This window comes from Rattus norvegicus, chromosome 13 (genome assembly GCF_036323735.1).
Source record: "Rattus norvegicus strain BN/NHsdMcwi chromosome 13, GRCr8, whole genome shotgun sequence".
NCBI classification, from domain to species: Eukaryota; Metazoa; Chordata; class Mammalia; order Rodentia; family Muridae; genus Rattus; species Rattus norvegicus.
The window spans coordinates 35,106,693-35,132,239 of record NC_086031.1 but is presented as its reverse complement, the minus strand read 5'-3'; the positions used below and the strand labels follow the sequence as shown (position 1 = coordinate 35,132,239).

Below are 25,547 nucleotides of genomic sequence, written 5' to 3'. Positions count from 1 at the left end.
AACCCAGGACCTCTGGAAGAGCAGTCAGTGCTCTTACCACTGAGCCATCTCCCCAACCCAAGCAGGTTAAGTTTTTAAGTGAACCCAAGATATAATATTAATTCAGTTGTGGAAGCCAGCAAAAGTTCAGGCTCTTTGAATGTAAGAAATATTTTCATAACATTGTATCACTACATTTGACAATTTCATGCAAGCATACATTATATTTTGAAAAAAAATTATGTCCCCTTCCCATGTCTTATTCTCTTCCCACTCCCTCAGAACCCCTTTCCCCAACACACCCTTCTCTTACTTTCCTTTCAAAAAATATAATGCACAGAGTTTGACTAGGGTGTCTGTAATGTGCGTGGGTGTGATCATGGATTTTACCAGGACACACCACTGAACAAAACGCCTGTTTCCCCTCTCTCAACAGCCACTAACTATTAATAACTCCTCCACTATTAGGGATCCCCACGCGTCTGTCCCCCATGCAGCCACTACAGATTTCTTTCCACTTCTCTAATTCACTTAGACTGCTCCAAGCTCTTTGAAAAAAATAATTATATTCTTCCCTCCTGCCTAGAACACCTACATTCTGTTTCATCTCAGCCAACTGATACTGAATCCATTATTCTTGGTCCAGTTCTCATACCACCTTTATCCATAAAGCATTTCTGAATAATCTGAGCAGAATGAAGTCCCAAAGCTACTATGACTACACAACGTGTATCATTTATATCAACTATAGCCTATATCGAGACGTTAGTATCGCACCCAGCTTCCTGCCCAGGTATGCTTACTGAGAATGCTGTATGTCGGTAGCCCTCACGGATGTGGCACGTAGTGACTGAGCGTGTAACACCAGTTGAACACTATCAGGAGAGAGGCTGGAGATGGCTCAGTGGGGAAGAGCAGCTGCTACATAAGCATGGGGAGCACATTCTCCAGCACCCACATGAAAAGCCAGGCATGGATGGAGGAAGAGGTGATGTATGAACTTCCACATACGGCTGAGAAGCAATGGACAGCTGATACCTACTAGGTAAGGGACAGTCGGGTTTTAACAGCGTGGCCTTTAGGAGGTTGGGGATGCTTCAGTGGATGGCCGCATGCCTGTGTGTGTGAATAACACAGAGTGGATTTAGTGATTATTTAATCATCATCTTCTTCTTCTTCTTCTTCTTCTTCTTCTTCTTCTTCTTCTTCTTCTTCTTCTTCTTCTTCTTCTTCTTCTTCTTCTTCCACTTCTTCTTCTTCTTCTTCTTCTTCTTCTTCTTCTTCTTCTTCTTCTTCTTCTTCTTCTTCTTCTTCTTCTTCGTCTTCTTCTTCTTCTTCTTCTAAAATGGAGAAGTAGATCCTAAGGAAGAAAGAAGTGGAAGGAGAATATGGTCAAAACTTAATGAATAAAATTCTCAAAGGATTTATTAAAGTATTCCATTAAAAATCATTTTTGGGCTGGAGAGATGGCTCAGCTGTTAAGGGGTAGGCTGTCTTAGAGTTTCCTTTGCTGTGCAGAGACACAATTAACAAGACAACTCTTGTAAAAGACAACACTGGGGCTGGCTTACAGGTTCAGAGGTTCAGGAAGCATGGTAGGATCCAAACAGGCATGGCTCTGGAGGAGGAGCTGTAAGTTCTTGATCTTGTTCCGAAGACATACAGAAGACTGGTATCCTCGGGCAGCTAGGAATAAGCAGTCTTCTGCAATGGCTGGTGCCTGAGGATAGGTAGAGACCTCCAAAGCCCACCCCCACAGTGATATGCTTCCTCCAACAAGGCCATGCCAACTAACAGTACCACTCCCTATGGGCCAAGCATATTCAAACCACCACACAGGCTCACAACCAAAAAAAAAAAAATCATTCTTGATTCAGTTCAGAGACAGAAAAAAAGTTGTGAAAATTCTGAGCTTGGCCATGGGTTCCTGTTACCCCAGTGTTATGAGGGCTGGAAATAGGAGGACTGCTGAACTTGCTGGATGCAAGTCTGGTTCTAGGTAGGTAGGTAGGTAGGTAGAGAGAGAGAGAGAGAGAGAGAGAGAGAGAGAGAGAGAGAGAGAGCCTGTCTCAAGCCAAAGAGTGATTAGCAAGGCACTTGAGGTCTCCTTCTGACCTCCACATATGTGTAAACATATTACACACATACACACATGTGCTCACACACATACATGCACACACACATGCACACATACATGCATGCACATCTAGCAAAGAAAAGAAACACTGTTAGATGAACAGAATTGAGATTCAATCAGCTATCCCTAGCCACAGTTAAGGAGAAGGCAGAGGAATGCACAGCTATTCCCCTAGGAAAACAGGCTCATAATTATTTTTAAAGTTTTCCATTTTATCAAAGAGCCATAGAAACTGCTCCTTTTCAAAACCCTGCCAAAGCATTATTTTCCTAATTAATTGTTACAGAGAGAAAACTATTGCATAAATCAATTTCCAACTTAGTTTGATGGCAATCGCTAATGAAATAGATTGAAGATCTGGAGCCTTAAAGAGAGGGTTTTCAGATGAATAATATATTTTATTTGTCAGCAGTCCTCGAGCTCAATTTATGCTGAAATTAACTGAAAGTGGATTGCAAATAATTGTCAGTTCGTTGTCAGTCCGCTTTCCCAAGACCCTGAATAGATTAGGATGACGAAAGGTAATTTCGGGGTTTTTTGCCTTCATAATTGCTTCTGGGTAATACCAGAGCCTTTGAAAGAGGGTGCAAAGCTGTGCATGTTGAAGTTTGCAAGGAAAATGCAAAGCCTGGGCTGAAAACCAAAAAATTCTCCAGACCCAGAAGAGGTCATAGTCTTACAGTTCATCGTTGTTTTCCTCAAAATGTCTACAACGAGTGACAGTAAATAATATGCTTTCAGACTTCACGTACAGAAAAGCTTTACACGCCAATGGTGATAAGTAGACTAATTACCTGTTAGTGATTTCTCTATACGTATACATGGCCACACATGTGTACACCCATGTGAAAGCCAGAGGACAGCCTCAGGTGCTGCTCTTACCACACCAGCCATGTCTTCTTTGGACAGCTTTTGTTTGTTTGCTTTGTCTTTCAGACAGGATCTTTCATTGGCCTAGAACTCACATAGAGGAGAGCCTGGCTACCCAGTGAACTCTGGAGACCCACATGCCTCTGCCTTCCCAGAGTCAGGATTGACCGGTGTGAGTCACCACCTCTCAGCAGTTTCCTTTTGCATGGCCCATTCCGGACCTGTGCTGGCAAGGCAAACACTTTTCTGACCAAGCCATTTATCCCTCTAGCCAAAGGTAGAGATCTGAGGTGAAGGGAAGTCTACAAGGGGTTAAGAAAATGTAGAAGCAGGTTTTAAAGTTTTTTTTTTCTTTTTATCTTCAAATCACTTCAAGGAAGAGTCACTGGAAGCCATGAGAGGTGAGGGATCAAGAGTCACATAGTTTTCTGTTGCAAGGCATCTCAGGGAAGTGGGTGTGCAAAGGGCGTGGCAAACAGTGTGACCCCCCAGAGTGAGAAATAATTTGCAACACCTCCACATTTATTTGGGTGCAGAAGCATTTTGTAAGGTGAACTGTCTTAGCAAGTCAAGGTGTTTCTCAAAACCACACACTTGACAGCCAGCAGGTGTTTACTGTGAGTGATTTCTGGTATTTCGTCAAGTAGTAACCTCCATTTTAATTCAATTTTAGGAAAAATATGGCTAAATAAAATGATACTGAGCTTGTTTTGTTTTTACTGTTTTTTTTAACTAAGTGTTCTTCCTCTTGTCACTATTATCTATGCACTTTTTTTTAGCCCCAACACATCCTCGAGTCTCCTCGTGTGGCCTTGTTATGGTTGAGTTTCACTGTCAACACAAACGTGAACTGGCTCCTGAGGGTGAACGTACAAACGTGAGAGTGGACTCAAACCCCAAAACGTGATAACAAACATTTTCAAATGGGATTTGTACAATAAGTCTGCGTTTCTGGTTGAAAATGGAGGAAGATGGCAAGCCTGCACTTTACCTGGAGTTGAGCTTGGTGTCTCCATTGGATCAGCCCTGGACAGTCGGCCATTGATGGCTGGGCTCTCTTCTTACAGTTATGCCCTTGAGCAGAAGGGAGAACTCTTCCTGGTTATATCTGACACTTGGTTTCTAGCCAGGCCTGGCTGCGAATGGTTGTCAACACAGCTATGTAGGCCTTTCTGTGCTACAGGGGAAAAGCAAAGTTGGCCTAAGAGACTCAGCTAGAACAGTACCTCAAAATAAGTGAAAAAGAGGGCTGGGCGGAAAGACGAACGTTGCATGTTCTCTCTCACCTGAGGCTCTAAATCCTGTGAAGTGACTACACATAGCCCGGAGTAACTATCGAGGCCAGGAAAGTAAAATGGGACCCTTACCAGGATAAGAGGTTTGGGAAGCAATGGAAAGGGTGATAGCAACGTCCACATGGTTTAGTCAGGGGAATGGGAAAGAGAGGCTCTTTAGGGAAGGGGAGGGAGAGAAATACAGAAGAAGGTGGATGGAGGGGAAAGGGGAACAGCAGGGTACAGGTGACCTGATGGGGTATTGGGAAAAGGGACTCTTTTGGGATGATACATGCAGAAGAAAGAATACAAAGTTACAACAAGAATATCTGGAAGAAAAGCTACAAGGAGTCATACCATTAACTGTTTATCTTAAAAAGTCCACTATACATATAATTCTGTGTATAAATATACACATAATTTTTTTATTTTTTATTTTTTATTAACTTGAGTATTTCTTATATACATTTCGAGTGTTATTCCCTTTCTACACATAATTTTGACGAACATTTCTCATCTGTACTGACAACCCTCCCTCCAAGAACCAAAGACCACTCAATAACAACCCCATTATCAGACACAAGAAGCCCTCTTTTGAGTCGTTGGCCAGAGCTGTCCAAGAGATTCCCAAAACATACGGCCTATTGTATATGACCTTACTTGTTCCACAAGGAGGTAGAAGGTGAGTCCCCATTGGTGAAGACACAGCACGCTTCAGAAAAAGGGCCCAGTGCCTTGTGAGATGGAATATACCTGAACGTCCTTCCCTCAAGGACGAGCTCTCATGTTACCAGAAGGCACCATGCAAACGTTTAAAGGAACAAGGCAGCCAATAGTTCTCAGCTGTGACATCTACAAACCACATCAATGGCCAGCACCATGATAACACTAAGAGTGGAGTAGTGGTGTGCAGTACCCGGTGGTAACCAATGGCTCTCTGATTGGACTGAAGACCCTCTGAAAGAGAGGGAACTGTGCCTAGCATGGAAACTTAGCTCACTGCTCAGTGCTAGTAAAGTCATGAGGAGAATAGAGGAGAATCTACAACCACTAATTTACTAAGCTCGCATGATTCCTAACATGAATTTGTAAACACTTGTCCTTATACTCACAGCTAAGTGTACCCTTCACCCAGTATCAAGGAAAACTTCATTTTGCAACAGAGACCGCTATAGAAGGTACTAGTCAATCAAAATGCAGAGTTGTGATCCCCAGGCCCAAAGGATACATCTTCAAAACACTCCCACACCTGAGGCTCAGGGGACATTTCGGAAGAGGGGGTGAGAAGACTGTAAAAGCCAGAGGGTTAAGGGGTGTCTCTTAGTGACGTCAGAAGCTACACCCATAAAGTCTCACCATCATGACTGTTCAATCATGGGCTGAACAAGGATGACACTAATGCACATGCCAAAGTGGATGGGGGAAAGCCCATGATGCATCAGCCTACACAGAGAACTATAGGCAACTGAGGAAAGCTGGGAGTGGGAAAGGCTGTCTCTCCCACAGGGCAAAGCACACCAACTGGTGGCCCAGTGCCAAATGGTCAGCCCTGAAAATATACATACAAATAACATTATAGGTACTGAACATGACATATTTAGGAACAAGTATGCATATACATACACACATATAGATACACACACAATACATATATATATATTTATCATACACATACATATAGATATACATATACATATATGCATACAATAGCAATCAGTGAAAAAGAAGACCATGAATTTGAAGAGAAGCTCAGAGGGGCATATGGGAGGCTTTGGAGGGAGGAAAGGGAAGGGAGAAATATCACAATTATATTATAATGTCAAAAATAAAATTAAATAAATTTATTGTATTTTATCTATATGTATATGCTTGAATGTATATATATGCAGAAACCCTCAGAGGAAGAGGGCTCTGGAACTTCTGAAACTGGGGAGTTACAGGCAGTTCTTAGCTATCATGTGGGTGCTGGGAACTGAACCGGGGTCCTCTGTAGCAGCAGTAAGTGCTCTTAACTGCTGAGCCTTCTCTGAAGTCTCACTATCTGTTCATCTTCTCCATTAACTTCTGAATTAATCCTGTGGCCCATAGATTAATCTCTTTGATAATGGTGAGTGACCCGGTTAGTTTTTCATCAACTTGACACAAACTAGAGTTACCTGGGAAGAAGAACCTCAGTTGAGGAAATGCCTTTCAGATTGCTTGTAGGCAAGTTTCTTGATTAATGATTGATATAGGAGGTCCTAACTCCCTGTGAGAGGTGCCACCCCATGGCCGGTGGTTGGATCAGGTTGTCAAAGAAAGCAGGCTGTGCAAGTCATGGGAGGGCCAAGCCAACGAGCAGTGTTCCTCGGTGGCCTCTGTTTCCATTCCTGTCTGCAGTTCCTGCTTCGAGTTTCTCCCTTGGCTTCTTTCAATGGATTGTGATGAGGGATATGCAGGCCCAATAAACTGTTTCCTCCCCGAGTTGCATGGGATCATGGTGTTTATCACAGCAATAAAAACCCTAACTAGGACAGATAGTAGTAAACCAATAGAAACCTGATGGGTTGCGGAGGAAACTCTCCATCCACTTTCCCAGAGACAGCAAAACCAAGTCTGGCTGCAACCAGGACTGCAGACTTTTGGGCTCCAGAATATGAGACAGAAACATCTCGGATGAGTGTGGGATTCATATACTACGTTTGAGGCACCCTCGGCACTAGGCTGTGCCCTGTGGAAGAAGCTGCATCATCTTCCAGGAGAGTTGGATAAATGGCTGATGTGAAGAGTTGTGTACGAACTAATGTACGAACACACTGTTACGAACTGATTTAGAAAGCTGCATATGCGTTGATGGGGAGAGCTACACATATGTCTGAGGTGGGGTTGTGTACATGTCTGGTGTGTTCAGCTGTGTATGACCTGACGTTAAGAGTGCTATACATGTTTGATATGGAGAGCTACATACATGCTGATGTGGATTGTTCCATATATATGATATGAACAGCTGCGTGTATGCCAATACATGGCAAAGCCCAGGGAGCTCTCTAGGCTCGAATAAACAATGGGGCTGACACCTGCGCTCCATCCTTAAAGAGAGCCAGCGATTAGCAACAGAGGGTAGAGAGCTTGGGTGAGGCCTGGCTTCTAAACCCAAACAGAGCATAATAAGGCCCATCTTTCCTGCTTCTTAAACATCACGTAGCTTCCTCTGATTACTGGGCCAGATGCACACAGGGAAAGAGATTGCCCAATAGTCCATGTTCAGTTGAGCCTCCCACACAAGCTGCCACAGCGACATTCCCTCTGCAGTAAAGCTCGTTCCAAGTCTTGCTTGGGTCATGTATGGCTGATTCCTGGCCCCTGGGGTAGTGCATGGCCATTGAAAACACCCACTTCACCAGTTCTCCCACTTAGAGCATGGGTAGCCATGAGACTGACTGCTAGGCTTTCATAAGGTACCTGCCTGGTCCTGTCCTTCCGCTGCCTCAGAAAATGACGCTCAGGATCCTTACCAGAGCAGGAGGCCAATGACCTGTCTTGAGGATAGGAGATTTGGAGCGGGCCCAGTTCTACAGCAGAGCTTGCAAACAGTCTCTCTGTCTTCTACCTTGAACCCTGTTCTCCAGCTGCCAGTGCCTTGGCCCTGAGTCTGTAACAATTCCAAGAGGTGAATCCCTTTCATTAAGACACCACATGGCCCTTCAATGTCCTCCCCTTCTCCTTCATAAAGTTGCACTCTGGTCCTCCATGCATGTAGAGCTTTCCCACCGCTCTCCTCTTGTTCTCACTGTTTGTGCGTGTGGTGCAGGTGTGCGGGTACATGTGTGCATGTGGGTGCACATATGGACGCCTGTGTATAGAGTCTAGAGATTGAGTTTCAGTGCTTCTCCAAATTATACATTGAGGCAAGATCTCTACTTGAACTTATTTGTCTGGTTTTAATTAGCCATCTTCCTCCAGGAATCCCCCGTCAGGTGTGTGTGTGTGTGTGTGTGTGTGTGTGTGTGTGTGTGTGTGTGTGTGTGTGTGTTCATGCACACCAGTGGTTTCTGTAACCCACTCCTCATGGCTTGGTTTCCCACAGTCAACAGAATCCTGGCTTCAGGCTGCACCAGGCTCCTATTTTTTGTTTTGTTAATGGACTCTTGTCAGGTGTCCTTGGCTTGCTTTCCCTTTCTCTCTCTTGGTAGATTCTATCTCCTGTGATAGCCCTGACTCCCCACACACACCCTGAAACTGCTTTTGCCTTTACTTCTTCCTTTAGTGAGGTTTCCTGGAGTTTACTCTTCAGACTTCTCTGCACCTTCATTAGGGCTTCAGTGGCCGTGTTAATGGGATGCTTCCCAATTCAGCTTCTCTGATTGTGTCCACAAGGGCTCTTTGTCTCAAGGACCAGAAGCCTAGTTCAAGTTTGTGTTAGGAATCAAACTGAGGATGGGAGGATGGCTCAGTCAGTATGGCGCTTACCTTCCAAGCGTAAGGACCTGCGCCCCATCTCTAGAACCCATGTAAGATAATTGGGTGCTATACCTCATGCTTATGGCCTTGCTGGTTGAGAGGGGAAATTAAGTCTGCTCACAGGGCCATTAGCCTCGCCTACTTGGTAAATTGTAGCTGATGAGAGACCCTGTCTCAAAGAAAACTAGGGTAGATGGATGCTAAGGAAAGAGGGGCCAGGGTCCAAGGTTATCCAGTGATCTCCACAAGAATGCACTCTTGTGCCCCATGCACACTTGCATGAGCACATGCACACATGCAAAGGAGAAAAAAATCCAAAGGGACATTATCATCTCATTATTGGTACTGAAGACACTAGCAGATGCCCCAGACTACTCACTCAGGGTATGCTCTCCTCCGCTTCTCTGTCTGCTTCCGTCTACATATACCCGTTCTCAGACAGTCCCTATCTACCAGGTGGATACATAGGTGAGCCTTTAGTATCTCCATCCAGAGGAATAAGGTGCCCGGTCTCCTGCAGATCGTTCATTATTTCCTTACTGTATTCATCCATCTATCTGACCCACAAGCTTACACGGAATCTGCCATCTCTATCGCTGGGATTACACATGGCCATGTGACCATGCCTGGCTTTATGTGCGTTCTGAGTATCTGAAGTCCTTATGCTTGTGAAGCAAGCTCTTACCACCAAGCCACCTATCCTGCCTTGTTGGTCCTATTTATGTTTGCTTGTTTGCTGGAGCTCGAACCCTAGGCCTGCTTTTGGAACAAAGGTCCTATATTTTTATTTTGCATCGTGGAACCCACCCTACGCATCACTTACTTTATTGCTGTCCTGTATCCCAGTCTGTTAGAGGAGCATCATGATGGCATCTCTAGCATCGGGTATTGGCAAGATGCACTGTGCTCGGCCTTCTGACATCACTTTTCTAGGTTCTGGGAATAAGCACAGAGTAAGTCTACAAAGGATTGGAATCTTAAACTCCCTTCTGTTATGACCTCTCATATGAACTAATTTGCCTGTACTTTTCCTGTTTCTGAGTGTGTGTGTGTGTGTGTGTGTGTGTGTGTGTGTGTGTGTGTGAGTGTGTGCTGAAGTCAGAGAACAACTTTGGGTGGTACCATCCACCTTGTTTTCTGAAATTCAACCTCTCATTGACCTAGAATTGCCAAGTAGCAAGACTCCTTCTGCCTCTGTTTCCCCAGCACTGAGATTATACACATGTACCTCACTGGTTGGCTTTAAACACATTTGGATTTTAGGCATGAGGATCGGGTTTGCAGCTAACACTCTTAACTGCCAAGTCATCTTACCAGTCCCCAGTTGCTTTTGTTTGTTTGTTTGTCTTGTTGTTGTTGTTGCTTGTTTTTGAGACAGTGTCTCTCATAGCTCAGGCTGGCCTAAAACATCCTTTGCAGCTGAGGATGGTCCTAGAACTCCTGACCCTCATTCTTCTACCTCTCAAGTGCTGGGATCACAGATCATCATGCATGGCTTATGTGGTGCTGAGGGCTTTATGCATACTCGGCATGCACCTTACAAACCGAGGCACATTCCCAGTTCACAAGGTGATAAAGAATACAGGAAGATATATACAGACTATATGCAAACACTATACATGATTTTACACAAATGATCAGAGTATCTCTGGTGAAGGAGAAAGGGACAGTGACCTAGGACTAAACTCCCACAGCAGAAGGATGGACTACTTGTATTTCAGTCTCATTTTGTTGCTGGGCAAACTCAACTTGCTATTTAGATTATGTCATCGAAGTTAGCAGGAAGAGGGCTGGCAAGACCGCACGGAGGATAAAGGCAGTTGGTGCTTGACTTCACAACTGGAGTTTGATCCCTGGGACTCTTATAGTGAAAGGGGACAAGCGACTTCTTCAAGTTGTTCTCTGACTTCCATGAATAATATATTGCGGAACACGGACACGCACACACACACACACACACACACACACACACACACACACACACACGAATGCGAATGCGAATGAAAACATTCAAAAATAAGTAAACTAATTTTTAAAAAGACTTAAGAAATGACCAAAATGTCTTCTTATTTAGCGACAACTTGAGGAAAAAAAAATCAAGAAACACATTTTCAAGAGAACACTATTGATCACAATTAAAACTCTCCCAAAAGCAGGAGTAAAGATTACTGAGTGGGGGAGAGGGAGAGAGGAAGACATATTCTACTTCTGACCAACAGATGGCGATGGAGTTAAGCAAACGGAACACATTGTTCCGTGCTAGTGAAATCCTGTCAAGTGTGCGGAAGAAACCAAGCTATAAACAACATATGGGAAACAATGAATATTTTAATTAGGTGTTAATAACCGAATATTGAATCCTTGTCTTTCCACCTAATTCACAACAGTGTTGTGATGGCTAATTAATAAGTGATTGTAAAGGAAATGATTCATTATTGGCTGCAATCATTAGACCAGCTGACATGCTTCTAATGGTGGACGGGTTTTTTAAAGGTAGACGGAGGCAGAGCAAGTTACCTTTCTGTAGTTACGGGGAACCCCACAGCGCCTGTTTGAGGTGAATTTTATTGCCACTCTACATCCGTTTGGGTACCTGGGTACCAGCAACGCGTTACATCGTTTCCTTCTAGCGATGGGATCATGTGTGGGCATTGTATTAACAGATAGCCTGTCATGTACACGTGAAATTATGCATATAAGAGGAAATGAGAAAGTCTGCTTTCATGGGGGAACTTTTTGGAAAGATATCAACCATTGAGCAAATCAAAACAAAACCTTAGCTCAGAAGGAAAGAGAAAAAAACCAAAAAACAAAAAACCCCTCTCTCCAGATTCCCCCATCTCTAGCGTCTGATTCTCATATATAAAAATAAAACTAAAAAGCAAGTATATAATCCCAAACTCCTCCCCCTCATTCCATATTTCGATCCTCTTTGAAGTGCCTCATGTCCCCAGGACATAATGAAATGCCTTGCACTGGAAGGAAGCCACACAGATACATTTCAAGACCCCTCCCTCCCTTCTCTCTGCTAGTGGCAGAGCTAATGCAGTTTACTTATTAGATGAGTCGCCATGGATACTGATAGACCCAAGCCAAGTCTACCCCACTGAGGGGAATTGGAGAGTTGAGGCAATTAGCCTCATAATTTAAATAAACAAAGTTCCCCTCATTTTTGTTTCGGTTACCTGATTTTTTTTTCAAATGAATGTCTAATTTTAGTTTGGAATTATTAGAGGTGGTTCTCGCCTCGGGTCTCTTGTTAAATTAGCTGGCAGAGATCTGGGCTCCTGTACCCCGGGCGGATGAGCTTCCTGAACCTCCTGCTTTATCATTCCTAAGCCTTCCTATCTGGCATTTTGGAAAACAATGTGAATAACTACAGTCCGGGGTGAACGGATTCTGCAAGACCACGCAGATCTAGAAATGGTTGCTTGGAGAGAACAGATCCTTTTCATCTGCCGAAGACATTCATAAACCCCTGTCCTTCCTGACCCTGTGGTCCCCTGCCTGTTGTGCTCAGACCACATGTTTCTACTCTGGTCCTAGGCCAAGCCACAGACTACAGAGACACTTCCAACTGGGAATTTTAGGGCTGGTCTTGGCTGCCTCTCCCGATCCCATTTTTCTTCTCAGACCGTGTCCCACCCTTGCTAGTATGAACGCCTTCATCTGGCTTTCTGCTGAGACAGAGGAGTCTAAAGCACAGCTATCCTTCCCAAGTAACGAGGCTTCGCATGTAAGTTACTACCCACATCCATCTCTACTATTTAGCACTTCTTGTCTTCATCCTGGAAGGGACTATCCAGGGCACGAGTCCTAATAAATGGGAACTGTGAGGTTTTTGCTTTGTGTGTGTGAGATGCAGGTACACACCTATGTGCACGTGGAAGGCATGGGAGAGCCTCTTTGTTGCTCTTTAGCTGATATTCACCTTGTTATTATGAGGCAGGGTTTCTGCTCTGGGGCTGGGGTTGAGCTCTCCAAGTAGGCGTGTCTGGCTGGCTTGAGAGCTCCAGGGATCTGCCTGTCTTTGCCTCCCCAGTGCCGGGATCACAGGGGCACGTGACCTGTCATGTTTGTATTTTGTTGTTTGTTTTTTTATTCTTTGTTTCTTTGTGTTGTTTTACTTTGTTTTGTTGTGCATGGATTCTGGGCTTCTAACGCAGGTCCTGCAGCTTGTAAGGCAAGCACTTTAGTGGACAGATCGTCACACTGTGGCTGCCCTGCTGCTCCTACCGTGCATCTGTGACGCAAGAGTCTCTTTTGGTTCTTGCCACTCCCTAAGGTAGAGCTTGCTTAATGTGACTCAGCATTGAGAGGCCATTCTTCACTAACTTCTCCTCCTCCTTCTCTTTCTTCTTCCTCTTCCTCTTCTTCCTCCTCCTCCTCCATTTTTAATTACTTAAGATTTTAAATTTTATATAGCTTGAGAGTAGTTGATGTATGTTTGCCTGTGTGGGATGGTCCAAGAACAATTTGTAGAGGTTGGTTCTCTCCTTCCACCACATGGGTCCCAGGAATCAAACTCAGGACCTTGGGTTGTGCAGCAAATAGTTTTATTCACTGAGCTCTCATTGGCCCCCCTCTCATCCTAGCTTTTTAGTCCCTCCTCCTGGAAGGAGGGGCTGTGATCGAGGCAGAGGCTGCATCCATCGTGATTGGACAGTGTGGTGTCCAATGGCGGTAGGGCTCCAGTCTAGAGCTCGATCTTGGCGTCTGATTGGGATAAGCTCGACTCATCCTTGACTCCATATTTCTTACCTTTCCAGACCTTCAATTTTTTTTTGTTAAAATAGGTACTAGATTGATATTCATCTGGAAGAGGCAGGGTTAGTTATTAAAAATAACTTATAAAGGGTATTTCATAAGAGCTTTACTAAAAATATTTTATACACTACTTATCACGTTTAGTATTTACATATGGCTTTAAATATTTATTTTTATTTTATGTATGTGGGTGTTTTGCCTGTACATGTGTCTGCGCATCACATGCATACAGTGTCCTCAGAGGGCATCAGGTACCCGGAAACTGGAGTTGCAGATCATGTTAGCCACATGTGCATCCTGGCATTTGAACCCAAACTCTCTGGAAGAGAAGCCAGTGTTCTTAATCAGAGATACAGCTCTCCAGCCCTGAATGTTTATATTTTGATATAATAAGAGCTGACAGTCAAGTATAGAACTGTCTGTATGCAGTAAGAATGTGGGTATTCTAGTCTATTAACTGTTGTTCCCTTTTTGCCCTTCTCCACCCTAGCAAGACTTTACATCTGAGTACTCAATTTGTGTGCATAAGCGAGTTACTCACATGCACGCAGGTACATGTGTGTGCACATGGAGACTAAAGGACAACTTAAGTTCCTTCAGAATGCCACCCCCCTTAGTTTGAGACTGTGCCTCTCAGTGTCCTGGAGTTCTTCCAGTAGACTAGGCTGGCTGGCTGGCTTTCAAGTTCCAGTAGCCCACCTATCTTTATTTGCTCATATTTCTTTATGACTCTGGGATCAGAGCCAGGTGTTTGTATATATGTGTACACATGTGTGTGCAGATGTGTGCACCAGTGTGAGCACACGTGGAGGGCAGAGGTCAACATGTGGTGTCTAATTTTATCACTCTCCAGCATCTCTTTCAGTAAATTTTCACTGAACCCAGAATTCACTGGGCTAGACTAGCTAGCAAAGAAGCTCCTAGGACCCCCATCTCCACCTCCCAGCCCTGGGATGACAAGAATGCTGCCAGCCCTGGGATAGCAAGAATGCTGTCATACCTGGCTCCCCCCCCCCCAATCCCTGGATTATAGGGATCTGAATTCAGGGCCCTATGCTTATATGGTAGGCACTTTACCCACCCAGGGAACTATCACCCCAATTCCTACAGAGCAGCTTCTTAAAATGTAGGTTCCGGGGATTTAACTCAGGCCCTCATGTCTGCAAGGCAAGCATTTTCCAGGCTACTCATCTCCCCAGCTTAATACTTGTTTTGAAAAAAAAAAAAGCTATGTGAGTCAGACACTGCAGGGAGCACACATGGCATTGCCTCCTATGACTCTGCCTTCAATGAATTATTCTCCTTGCAGCTGAGAAAATGTCATTATACAGGAACCAAAGTGGTACTAATGCTATCTAAAATATATACACGGACAGCTTTACCCTGTGAAGCTGTTTGCATAGAATGCTCAGCCACTTGACTTTCATTTTATTACAGTAACTGTCTGGTAAATGAATGCAATCATTGTCACCCTTCATTCACAGGAAGACCAAAGCTCAGAGAAGTCAGAGCCTTGCCCAAGGTCACACAGCAAACAATGGCACAACCAGGACTTAGTGGGAACATCTGATTCCAGAATCTGAGCCTCAAAACTCACTAATTTTCCCTAGGGGCTGTGTCCATGGTTTAAAGGAAGAGCAGCCAGTTTTCAGAGAATGGAGGTACAGGGGTGGGATGGAACTCACCCAGAGGGTTTCTTGGGGGAGATTATATGGTGATCAGGGTCTCCAGAAACAGTCTTTACAAAAGAATCCCTAACAGTAAAACACGGGGCTGTAAAAGGGTGAGTTGTAAGCTCCCCGTGAAACCCGGAGTCCATCTTTTTTCTGTTTGGGATTATCCCTGGGTCAAGATCTTCCCAAATTGTTCACTGTTATTCAAGGGGTCTCCTGTCTCTCCTGGGATGCCATTTCTCTAATAGAAGGCATTTGGAACCACAGCTTCTGAACCCAGGGACTTACCCACTGGAAAAGGTGCCATGACTCCCCATTGTGAGTTTGAGAAAAAGTATGAGCTACTCAAGGTGACCCAGCTGGCCAAGTTGGATGATCACCAGAGTGCTCTCCTGTTTTCCACAGTGGGCTCTTACGTTTTTATGAGCGTGCAAGGTATGTATGTGTGTTTCATGTGCATGGAATCCAGAGGTCAGCTTCTAGTATCATTTTTTAGGCACCATCCACCTTGTTTTGGGAGACAGGGCCTCTCATTGGCCTAGAACTAGACTTTATGTTAAGCCTGCTCAGTTCACTCATGTCTATCTCCCCAGCACTAAGATTATAAGCACATTGTCATCACCAGGTCAAGCATTTTTTACATGGGTTCTGGGGATCCACTCCACCCCACTGCCTGCTAGGCCTTATATTTTATGACAACAGGCACGGGGTATGGGGTTTCCAAAACCTCCATTTGTGTCTAGTGCTTAGGAAAGGGCACTAATTTTCATCCTGGTCCCGACCAAAGCAGTCAAGATTCACCCAAGCCAGATAGAGCTCACCATCCTCACCAAGCGCTACTCTATTGTCTTGCTTCAGAAGCAAGCACAACGTACTCCCCTTTCTCCTACTGAGAAGCCCGCCTCCCCAATACAGGAAGCAAAAACATGTTCACACTCAAATCTTGAGGGCTGATTAGATTTTTAAAGTTGGCCATCCCCTCCCTTCCTGCCACCCAATAGATTATGAGTACAGCGGGAGCCTCTTTTGTTTTGAACAAATGTCTTTATATAAAACAAAATGCAGAGCCCATTTAGACCAATGCATAAACAGCTATCCAATTCAGTGACTTCTTCCAAGAGGCAGCCTCTCGCCCACTATCAGTGGGTCCCTGCTGAGATATTTGCTGCACCCACTGCATTTTATATTGCTTAATGTGGCTTATGTATCTGCCAATAAATCTGAAATCCAGGTCACAGAATATGTAGCTCAAGGAAATCCATAAAAGTCGTGGAGAGTGGCTTCGCTAACTGCAGCGCGCTGCCAAAAGCTGAGGTCATTTCCTCTTGCTAAAAATGCAGAGCTTCATAAATTATTTTTATCACCTCTAGAGTCAAGCAAACAGTTTTGTACAGATGCCAAAGAGGTTTCACCCCCTCCCCACACCACCAGTCCTCTTTAATCCTGAAATGTTTTTCACAAGTCTTCTGCAAAATGACTGTGTTTATGTTTCCCTCTCCTCCTCTCCCCTACATTACCAATGTCCCAGCAAAGTGCATGTAAATCTGGGAAAATAAACACAATTGCATCTAGCCAGTGTTTTCATAGAAAGTGACATAAATATTGGGGTGGGGCTGGGGAGACAGCTCATTTTCCCTGAGGGAAAAGCCTGATGACTCACAGGCACACGCATGCGCATGCGCATACACACGCACTTGCGCAAACATGCACACGTGCACACGCACATGCATACACTTGCATATACAGACACACAGACACACAAAACAAATAGAATAAATCTTAAAAAATTAATACTGAACGCAGTGGCGAACACTGCATTGGGGAGGTAGAGGCAGGTGGATCTTTATGAGTTGTTCAAGGCCAGCCTGATCTACAGAGCGAGTTCCAGGGCTGTTATACAGAGAAACCCTGTCTCCAAAACAAACAAATGATGATGCTGATGGAGATGATGAGGAGGAGGAGGAGGAGGGGAGAAGGAGAAGGAGGGGGATGACAAGAACAACAAGAACAGCAACAATAATAATAAAAATATTGAGGAGTCAGGCAAATGAGTCAGTGGGGGAAAGGTGCTTGCTGTGTGAGCCTAATGGCCCGAGTTTAATCCGTGGACCTCATGTAAAAGTACAAGGAGAAAACCACCTTCTAAAGTTGTCCTCTGACCTCCACATGTATAGCACACACACGTCCGCACCCGCACATCACACAGTAATATAAGAATAATAATGCTAAGCACAGAAAGTGGTTTTGAGCTTGGTATAACTATCCTCCAATTCCCAATACACACACCAGCGATTGGGGGGTGACATTGTTTCCACACGGCTGTCTTTTTTGTTAAGTATGTGGAGATGGTGAAAAACAAGCCATGAATGTTCAGTGGAGAACTTCACAGGAAACACGACTGAATTAACTTACAGTACATTTGTTAAACACGAGCACCTCTAATAATGACATTTCATTGAACAATGCCCTTTGTCTTTCTCAGTTCATCAGCTACCTATTTCAGTAATGAGCCACAGTCATCCCATTCTGATTTCCCCTAATGTAAAGGCTCAGCTCGCTTCACCGTCAGTGAAGCATAATGCTATTATTCAGTCTGTGGCTCGGGAAGGAAAAGCTATGGAATAGATCACCATTCTAATTGGCTAACGAATATTAAGCCTTATGATTGTTAATGGTGCCCAGTCATTCTGTTTTGCTTTTGATGGGAAGAACCAAAACATCGTCATCATCATCATGACATTACCATCATCATCATCAACAACAACAATAATAAAAGAAAGAAACAAAGGGCAACAGTTCGAAGGGAGGATAAAAGAAAGAAGAGACTAGTGGGTATAGTTTATGAGGAGTAACGTGAGTATCTGCGGAAAAAATATGAGCACATGTTATATTTAATAGCTCACATGTTATCTTAATTCTTTATCAACAATTCATGCAGATAGCTTAATACCAAATATTTTAGTTAAGATTAACAACCTGTGAAACAGAAGGCTTGGCAGTTGAGAGCTGGGTCTACCTCAGCTGTGTGAGGAAGAGTTCCCACCACTGGAAGGCTGGGTCATGCATGAGGTATTCGTTTTCTGCTAAGTAGATGCAGGCAGGTTTGGAAAATATTATGTCTATCGTGGCCTTGATTTATCCTCCCTGTGGAAGTAAAGAAGCCTGTGTCCAAACTTGTTTTTTGTTCCTTTTTGCAAATGCTTTACCCTGAAATAAAAGATAGACCCCTTCCTAGTTTTCCTCTCCCACATGGCAGTGCGTGTCCCCCCAACCCCAGTCTCTCTTTTCAACTCAGCAAAACATCTCATTAGTAAAGGCAAGATTGGGCTCCTTGTAATCTTTGCCCAGCTGAGGCAAAGCTACACAGTTTATAGTGGATCTTTGGGAAACTGCTTCTCTCTCTCTCTCTCTCTCTCTCTCTCTCTCTCTCTCTCTCTCTCTTTCTCTCTTTTAAACCAAGGGCGGCTGCTTCTGTAGATCTCTCTCAATTACCCACAGTAAATTTAGGCATTGTGCAAGAGCAAATTTTACAGTCCATGAAGAGATGAAGTGGAATCTAGATGAAATTCATTGTGACACATTCCCAGTTAGCGCTGCGATGTGTCTGTATTACAGAAGATAGACGTTCTATTAGCATGGAGGCTCCCATAATGGACTGCGAATCATCTCAGGTAATAGAGATGCCAAGCAGAGTGAATGAAAAGCACTATCGGATTCCATTAGCGTCCTTTGTTTTTAAATCAGTCATTTCTGTGAATAACCGACTCTACAGTTCTTGACCCAAGCTCCAGGTGATAATTGTGGCCTGGTATCACAAGGCATTAATCTGACTTACTGTGTAATTAGCAGTGCCGTTGAGAGCTCATTTGAGTTTTCTAAGTGCAGACGCCTGTGCCTTTCCAAGCCAGACGGTGGATTATAAACGTATAAATGTGCAAAAATAGCCTTGCCAAGACCCACTTTAATTCTGTTTTGACTTCTGTGGAACTATCTGCCTTCTATTATTTGGAATTTTTATATTGTGTCTTTGCTACTTTCTGCCATTTTTGCTGTTCTTTCTTTAAAGATGTCCTCCTACTCCAGGTTTAACATCAGGACTAAATATTATCCCAAAGGTAGATTTATAAAGGGATTTAGTTTAATTAAACCTCTTTAAAAGCATTTTGAAATTCACAGGGTATCCACTTGTCAGCAAAAGAATATCAACATCACATTTCCCTTCACAAACAGGCTCACCTAACCTGTCCATCAACTATAATTGATCAGATGTAGCCATTACCCTGATAATTAGTACAAGGTTTAGGTGTGGCTTAGATCTGGGCCTTTGGGATGCCAGCAAAAGTGTCATTTGTTCAATAGTTCTAGTCACAGGAATTCAATTTAATTATATTCTAAAAAGAAGCATTTAGACAGCCCAGACAAATATTCATTTCCTTTTTAAAATTACAGTTTATTTAATTAGTTAATTAAGTGTGTGTGTGTGTGTGTGTGTGTGTGTGTGTGTGTGTGTGTGTGTGACAGTACACTAGTGGAAGCCAGAGGATAGAGGAGTTGGGTCTCTTCTCCCATTCTGTGGGTCAAACTCATGAGAAGCTGTTTCACCCACTGAGCCATCTTGCAGGCCATAAACACATATTTCTTATTTCACTGCATTTTCTATAAATGCGATAGCTTTGTCATGAGACAAGGTTGCACTTGCCTCCAAACTCTGGAACAGGTATATATATACATTTCAGACACATCTACCATACACACACACACACACACACACACACACACACACACACACACACCTGATTTACAAGGTAGGAACAGGCAGTTTTGCCAAAGTAGGATGGCATCTAAAGCAAGCAGAGGAACATGACCTGAGTTGCTTTAATATTCCCCCATAAGTCCCCTTAAGCCATCTTTAAGAAGAGCCCACTCTACGTCTTCCCACCTATGATCATCTGTTTCCACACCAGGGCGAACAACAACATTATCCTCATCCGCAGAAGGATGGGAGAGGAGAGCGCCTCCATTCTGGGCTTTCTCCTTAATGTTGTACTGACAGGTGTAAGATTAACTTTGTTAGGTGTCTAGCCGCTCATGCAAGCTAAATTAAATTAATGGAACAAATTTCTCTCATAATTAAGATAAAAATTCATGTCAGCTGTAACCTTGCTGTACACTAATTATATACAAATGATTTATCATCTGCTTCGCCCAGAATATTAATCCTTACCTCATTGATAACTGCAGTCAGTGTTAAGAGATGAAAGTTGATTAAATATGACAGATTAGGCAACCACAGCCCTCGGCGCCGGCGCTACAGTGAAACCAATAACGCTCAAGTCGCTCTCTGTGTTTCGAATGCATCCCCATGGAAACAGATGCATGCTTAATGAAGGGTGTTGAGATTATTTTCAATAATGACTGATATTGGAACAGTGGGCAGAGCTGATCAATAACAATTAGCCACTTAGCCTGCTAAAGACATGGTTAGAGAAAACAGGTTATTTACACATTAGTGGGACCTTATCCGAAGACGAACACTCTGTCATGTCTCTATGCTATAGCGTGTGTGAGTATGTGTCTCTTTTTGTTCCCTGCATGGGAGGGGTTCCAGTGCAGAGGGGTGGTATTGTGCCAAGCGCCCTCCTGTCGCCTCTTAGCTCCTGCTTATGAAATGAGTGATTGATGTTGCCAGCGGTTCTTTGGCGCTCTGAAGAGAGCTGCCAAGTGTATCAGGAAAAGTCCAAAGGCGACTGTGACCATGAAACTAATATTGCTTTGTAGGGATTTGGTTTGAGGAAAACTTTGCTGCCAAGGCGTAACTCAATTGTACGGAAAATTCTTTTGATCCTTCACTGTAGGCTCCGGCATTTAATTTGAAAGAATCCAAGATGAGTCTCGAAGATATTTAAGGAAAACCTCCGCTTTGGACTCCCTTCATACTAGCTGTAAAGTAGTTTAATAACGTAAATTTAATAATAGATCTGGCTTCCAAGTCTATTTGGAAATTTGCACTTTTATTTTGTATTAATTTGAATCACCCCAGGAGTCAAGATCTTGTAATGCTAATTACTTATAGAGACTCCCAGGATCCCTATCCTGACAGTCAGCTTGGAGAAATCCCAACTCCCTGGGCCAAAAAGTGTTAATAAAAAGTGATTAGCTACTCGGGTCGAGCCCCATTATAATAATGCATTATAGCTCCCTTGAATGGGCTGTGGGCATTCTCATTTCTCTGAATGAAGAAAATGGTTGAGGGAGATGAAAACCTGAGCATTTCAGCTGGCATTGTTACCCAAAGAATCAAGCTTTTAAAAATAAAAGGGAAGGCTCTTTCTTTAGACGTCTTACGTCTCAGGACTCACTGGGCATATCCCCCTGTCTAGTTCATCTATTTGTTCTGGTGTGGGAAGCTACGTGTGAACGCATGCAGGGGGTTAATGCCGAACTTAAAGAGGCTACGTGTGTGAGGATTTTTTTTTTTAAGATTTATTTGTATTTGTATTTATGTGCATGTGTCTGTCTCTAAAAGTGTGAACGTGACTGCAGTGCCCACAATGACCAGAAGAGGGCGTCTGATCTCCCTAGAACTGACGTTTACAGAGTTTGTGGGCCACCAGTGTGGGTCCTCTGGAAGGGTGGAGAAATGGTGCGTGAGCTGTTTTTCCAGCTCACGTTAGAAGCTTTATACTTAGGTAGGGCGCACAGCATTTGCCTTCTTTTAGTCTCCTGGGACAGAAGCTCTTCACTCAAATCATCAACCACAAGATATCCACGGCTGGGACTCCACACAGATGCTAATAAAGCTGGAACTCTATTTATTGTGACGGAACAAAAATGGATCCTAAACTCCCCAAGTCAAGTGCAGCCAACAGGAAATGGGTTGACACATTTCCATCAGGAAGGCAAACGGGCGTGTCAGACTCTTGAATGATACTGGGTCATTTCAGCTCTGTTTTAGCATCTTGATAAATAAATATAGAATACCTATTAAGACCACTCCAGAGAAAGCATATCTTAATACACTCCCACGAATCCACAAATCCATTCGATATCTCATCCTTCCCACCAAAACCAAACAAACAGTCTAAACGTTTGCTACATCCAAGGTGATGAAATTCACCATTGTATTTTGGCAATTAAAACGGGGTTCTAAGAGTAAAGTTTATTAGTTTACATAGCTGTCCTTATTGGAGCATGTGTTTATTATACTTTCCTTTTGTTATTTTAGCTCATTTGCTGTTATTGTTTTGTTGACGGTGACGGTGGCGGTGTGTGTGCAAGCTCAGGTGTGGAGGTCAGAGGACAACTTCAGGAAGTCCCTTCCCTCCTTCCCCTTTACGTGGGTCCTGGGGATTGAACTCAGGTAATCAAGTTTCATGGTAACTTGAGCATCCATTTTGCTGGCCCTGTTTACAGTCTGCTCTGTATGCTGAGGACTTGAGTCCTTGCTATCCCGTACCGGGTTTCAGTCCCTAATACCTACCCAGACTGGAAATATAGTCGGGGCAATTACCCTTTCTCGACCTTCTGAACAACACAATTATTGGGAAGATAATAAGATTATCCAGGCTTTTGCTTCTTCAAATGATACGGAGGAATTCTGACTGAACGCCGCCTCATATGCATTCATCTTTAAAACAAATAAGGAAAGTGAAAGTGTGCCTTTGAGCTAATGAGGACCACGAGACAGGCTGTAGATACATTTTCTCACTTGCCTAATGAGCAAAGTGACAGATAGCGAGGCGTTCACAGTTGAGTAATTCTCTCAGCCAGCAGCAAGTGCAGAAGCATGCGTGCTTGCAGAAGGTTGCAGGGGGCGGGGAGGGGGGTGGTCTGAGATGTGATAAACATACCCTGACTCTGCTGGCCAGAGTAAGTTATCACCCAGAGAGGATGTCTCTCCTCCACGAGGAAATTGAACTAGGGAAACAAACAAACAAACAAACATCAAAGGCATTTCCCACGTGACTTACTACCAATTAGAATTGAATTAAAACAGTGGGCAGAAAAGAAAGAAAAGAAAAGATCACCCTTTCCTTATCTGGCCAGCTACCTGGAAGCCACAGGGTAGGACTAAGGGTCAAGAACCCCACCCACCAGGGTCTGGGCACCTCCCCTCTGAGTCATGAAGACTTAGTCCCCAGGGAAAGTGACAACACTGAGCTAAAGCTAAGGGCAGCTGAGGTGGTGAGGGAGGGGTGTGTGGAAGAGAGATGATGGTGAATTTCTATAGAATACTCCCAGGAGTCCATTGGAGAATCATGGACTAAAGTGGGGGAGGAGAGTTCAAAACTCCTTTATTTTTCTGTTAGGAAACTGTCCTACACCAGCTCTGTGCCTGGATGATTCTTCTTGTACCCGCTTGCCAGCTTTGGAAGTGGGCTTGTGTTAGTCACTGTAAAGGAGACAGGCTGAGGTCTCAAAGGCTAAGCGTCTCGCTTTGGCTCCCCCGTCTATCAAAGGGGAAGTGTGGGGTTCCCACTCAGCCTGCCTGGTTTCAGCATCCAGGGTCAATTCTCTTCACCAAATTGAGACTCGCTTCTTCACCAGGAAGCTGACACAGGGCAGAGCTAAGGATTCAGCCAGAGAAGTCCATGGAGCAATGAATGGGTCCTTTAAAAAGTTAATGCTATGGCTGGTGAGATGGCTCAGTGGGTAAACAGCACTTTCTGCAAGCCTGATGGCCCACATTCGAACCCTTGGACTCACACAATAGAAGAAAACATCCAACTTCCAAACGTTGCCTTTAAATGACATGGTGCGCACAACAATGCACACATGCTTAAACAAACACACAAACATGAAGAGTTTACATGTGTGTTAGAGTCGCACGTAATGCTTATACACATTTATGGGGTACAGTCCTATTTTTTTCTACAGGTGTATAGTATATAATGGGCAAATCAGGGCCAACAGGATTTCTGTTTCCTAAAGCAACATTTCCATGTATTCAAAACCTTCTAACTCCTCCAATCATTTATAAATACTCAGAAGTTAGTGAAAGAGCTGGAAGCTCCAATTCAGTTCCCGGTGCCATATTAAAGCAGTACGGCGGCACGTGTTTGACCTACAATTCCAACCTGTGGAGGTAGAGGAAGAAGGTTATCCTTGGGTACACTGTAAGATCAAGGCTAGCCTGAGGTAAAGAGGGGGAGGAGAAGAGAGGGAGGGAGAAAAAAAATTACAGGACACAATTGACACCTTATCGTACCCTAGAGTATTAGAACTAATCTAGAACCATTTCCCATTATCTGCCCTCCTCCAGGTACCACTTCCAAGGCTGGTCAAACTCCTTTCTTTTTTTTTTTTTTTTTTTTTTGGTTCTTTTTTTTTTTTTTCCGGAGCTGGGGACCGAACCCAGGGCCTTGCGCTTCCTAGGTAAGCGCTCTACCACTGAGCTAAATCCCCAGCCCCATCAAACTCCTTTCTCATTCCTCTCCAGTATCGACTTTTCCACAGGTGAGTGCTGGGTGCCTAACCCTCTGTAACCGGTTTATTCTACTTCACGCGGTGGCTTTCCTTCTAATCTACTCTAGAAGACAGCATTTCATTCTTTCCCTGCCTGAAAGATATCCCATCCTGCACTGTATACCACACTTCCCGTCTACTCATCCATCAGTGGACATACTGGTTGTCTCTATCACAATCAACTGCTCAAGAGGTCCTTTACACCAGGATTTTGTCCTGAAAGCCAATTCCTGTGCCCTGACTGGGACCACAGCTCCATCTCTCTGACTCTGTCTCTGACTTGTGTGTGTGTGCATGTGCGTGAGTGTGCATGTATGCTTACACATGTATGTACATGTAGCTAGAGGCCAGAGGACAATCTTGGCTGTCACTACTCAGGGGCTATTCACCTCAGTTTTTTTTGCTTGGTTTTGTTCTGGTTGAGACAAGGTCTTTTCCTAGCCTGGAACTTGCAGAGTGAGCTAAGCTGTCAGGCCCCTGTGTCCCAGGGATCTGCCTGATTCTGCTTCTGCAGTGGTAGGATGGTAAGCATCCTCTACTGTCTGACTCTTTTCTTTTTAACATGCATTTATAGTTTACTCACTGAACCATCCACCAGCCTTGAGACACACAGATTTTTATCACTGAAGTTATTTTACTTCCTTCGTGAGGACAGTCTTCATTTTATGGAGACTGAAACAGAGACCTAGGGAGTCTGAGAACACTCTGCAGTTCACTCAGACCGGAAGAATAAAGGCAGAACATATCTAAGCATCCCTGGTTCCCCTTGATACTTCAGCCGCCTGTCTGTGTGTGGAGGTTTGTTTACATTCCAGCCTAACACTGATAAACCAGGAGAGAGAGGATCTTTTGCAAACTGTTGCTTTCAAGGTTTTTGTGGTTGTTGCTAAATATGATTGGAGTGGCCGGGGATATAGCCCAGTGGTTGAGCACACTCGAGCC

The 25,547-nt window shown here is 44.0% G+C and overlaps 1 protein-coding gene across 1 annotated transcript in view; it reads right to left on the bottom strand.

The window, feature by feature from the left end:
• Positions 1-211: 211 nt before the first annotated feature.
• The window catches only part of LOC134481483 (histone H3.v1-like), a 29,132-nt gene continuing 3,796 nt past the window's right edge, over positions 212-25,547 (bottom strand). The window contains exons 2-5 of the mRNA XM_063272671.1: positions 9,524-9,636; positions 3,978-4,163; positions 1,551-1,665; positions 212-1,339 (exon numbers count right to left, since the gene is read on the bottom strand). Of these exons, the coding sequence (XP_063128741.1) occupies positions 1,135-1,339; positions 1,551-1,665; positions 3,978-4,002 (345 nt within the window). The 5' untranslated portion in view covers positions 4,003-4,163; positions 9,524-9,636 and the 3' untranslated portion in view covers positions 212-1,134. The remainder of the gene's footprint in view (positions 1,340-1,550; positions 1,666-3,977; positions 4,164-9,523; positions 9,637-25,547) is intronic.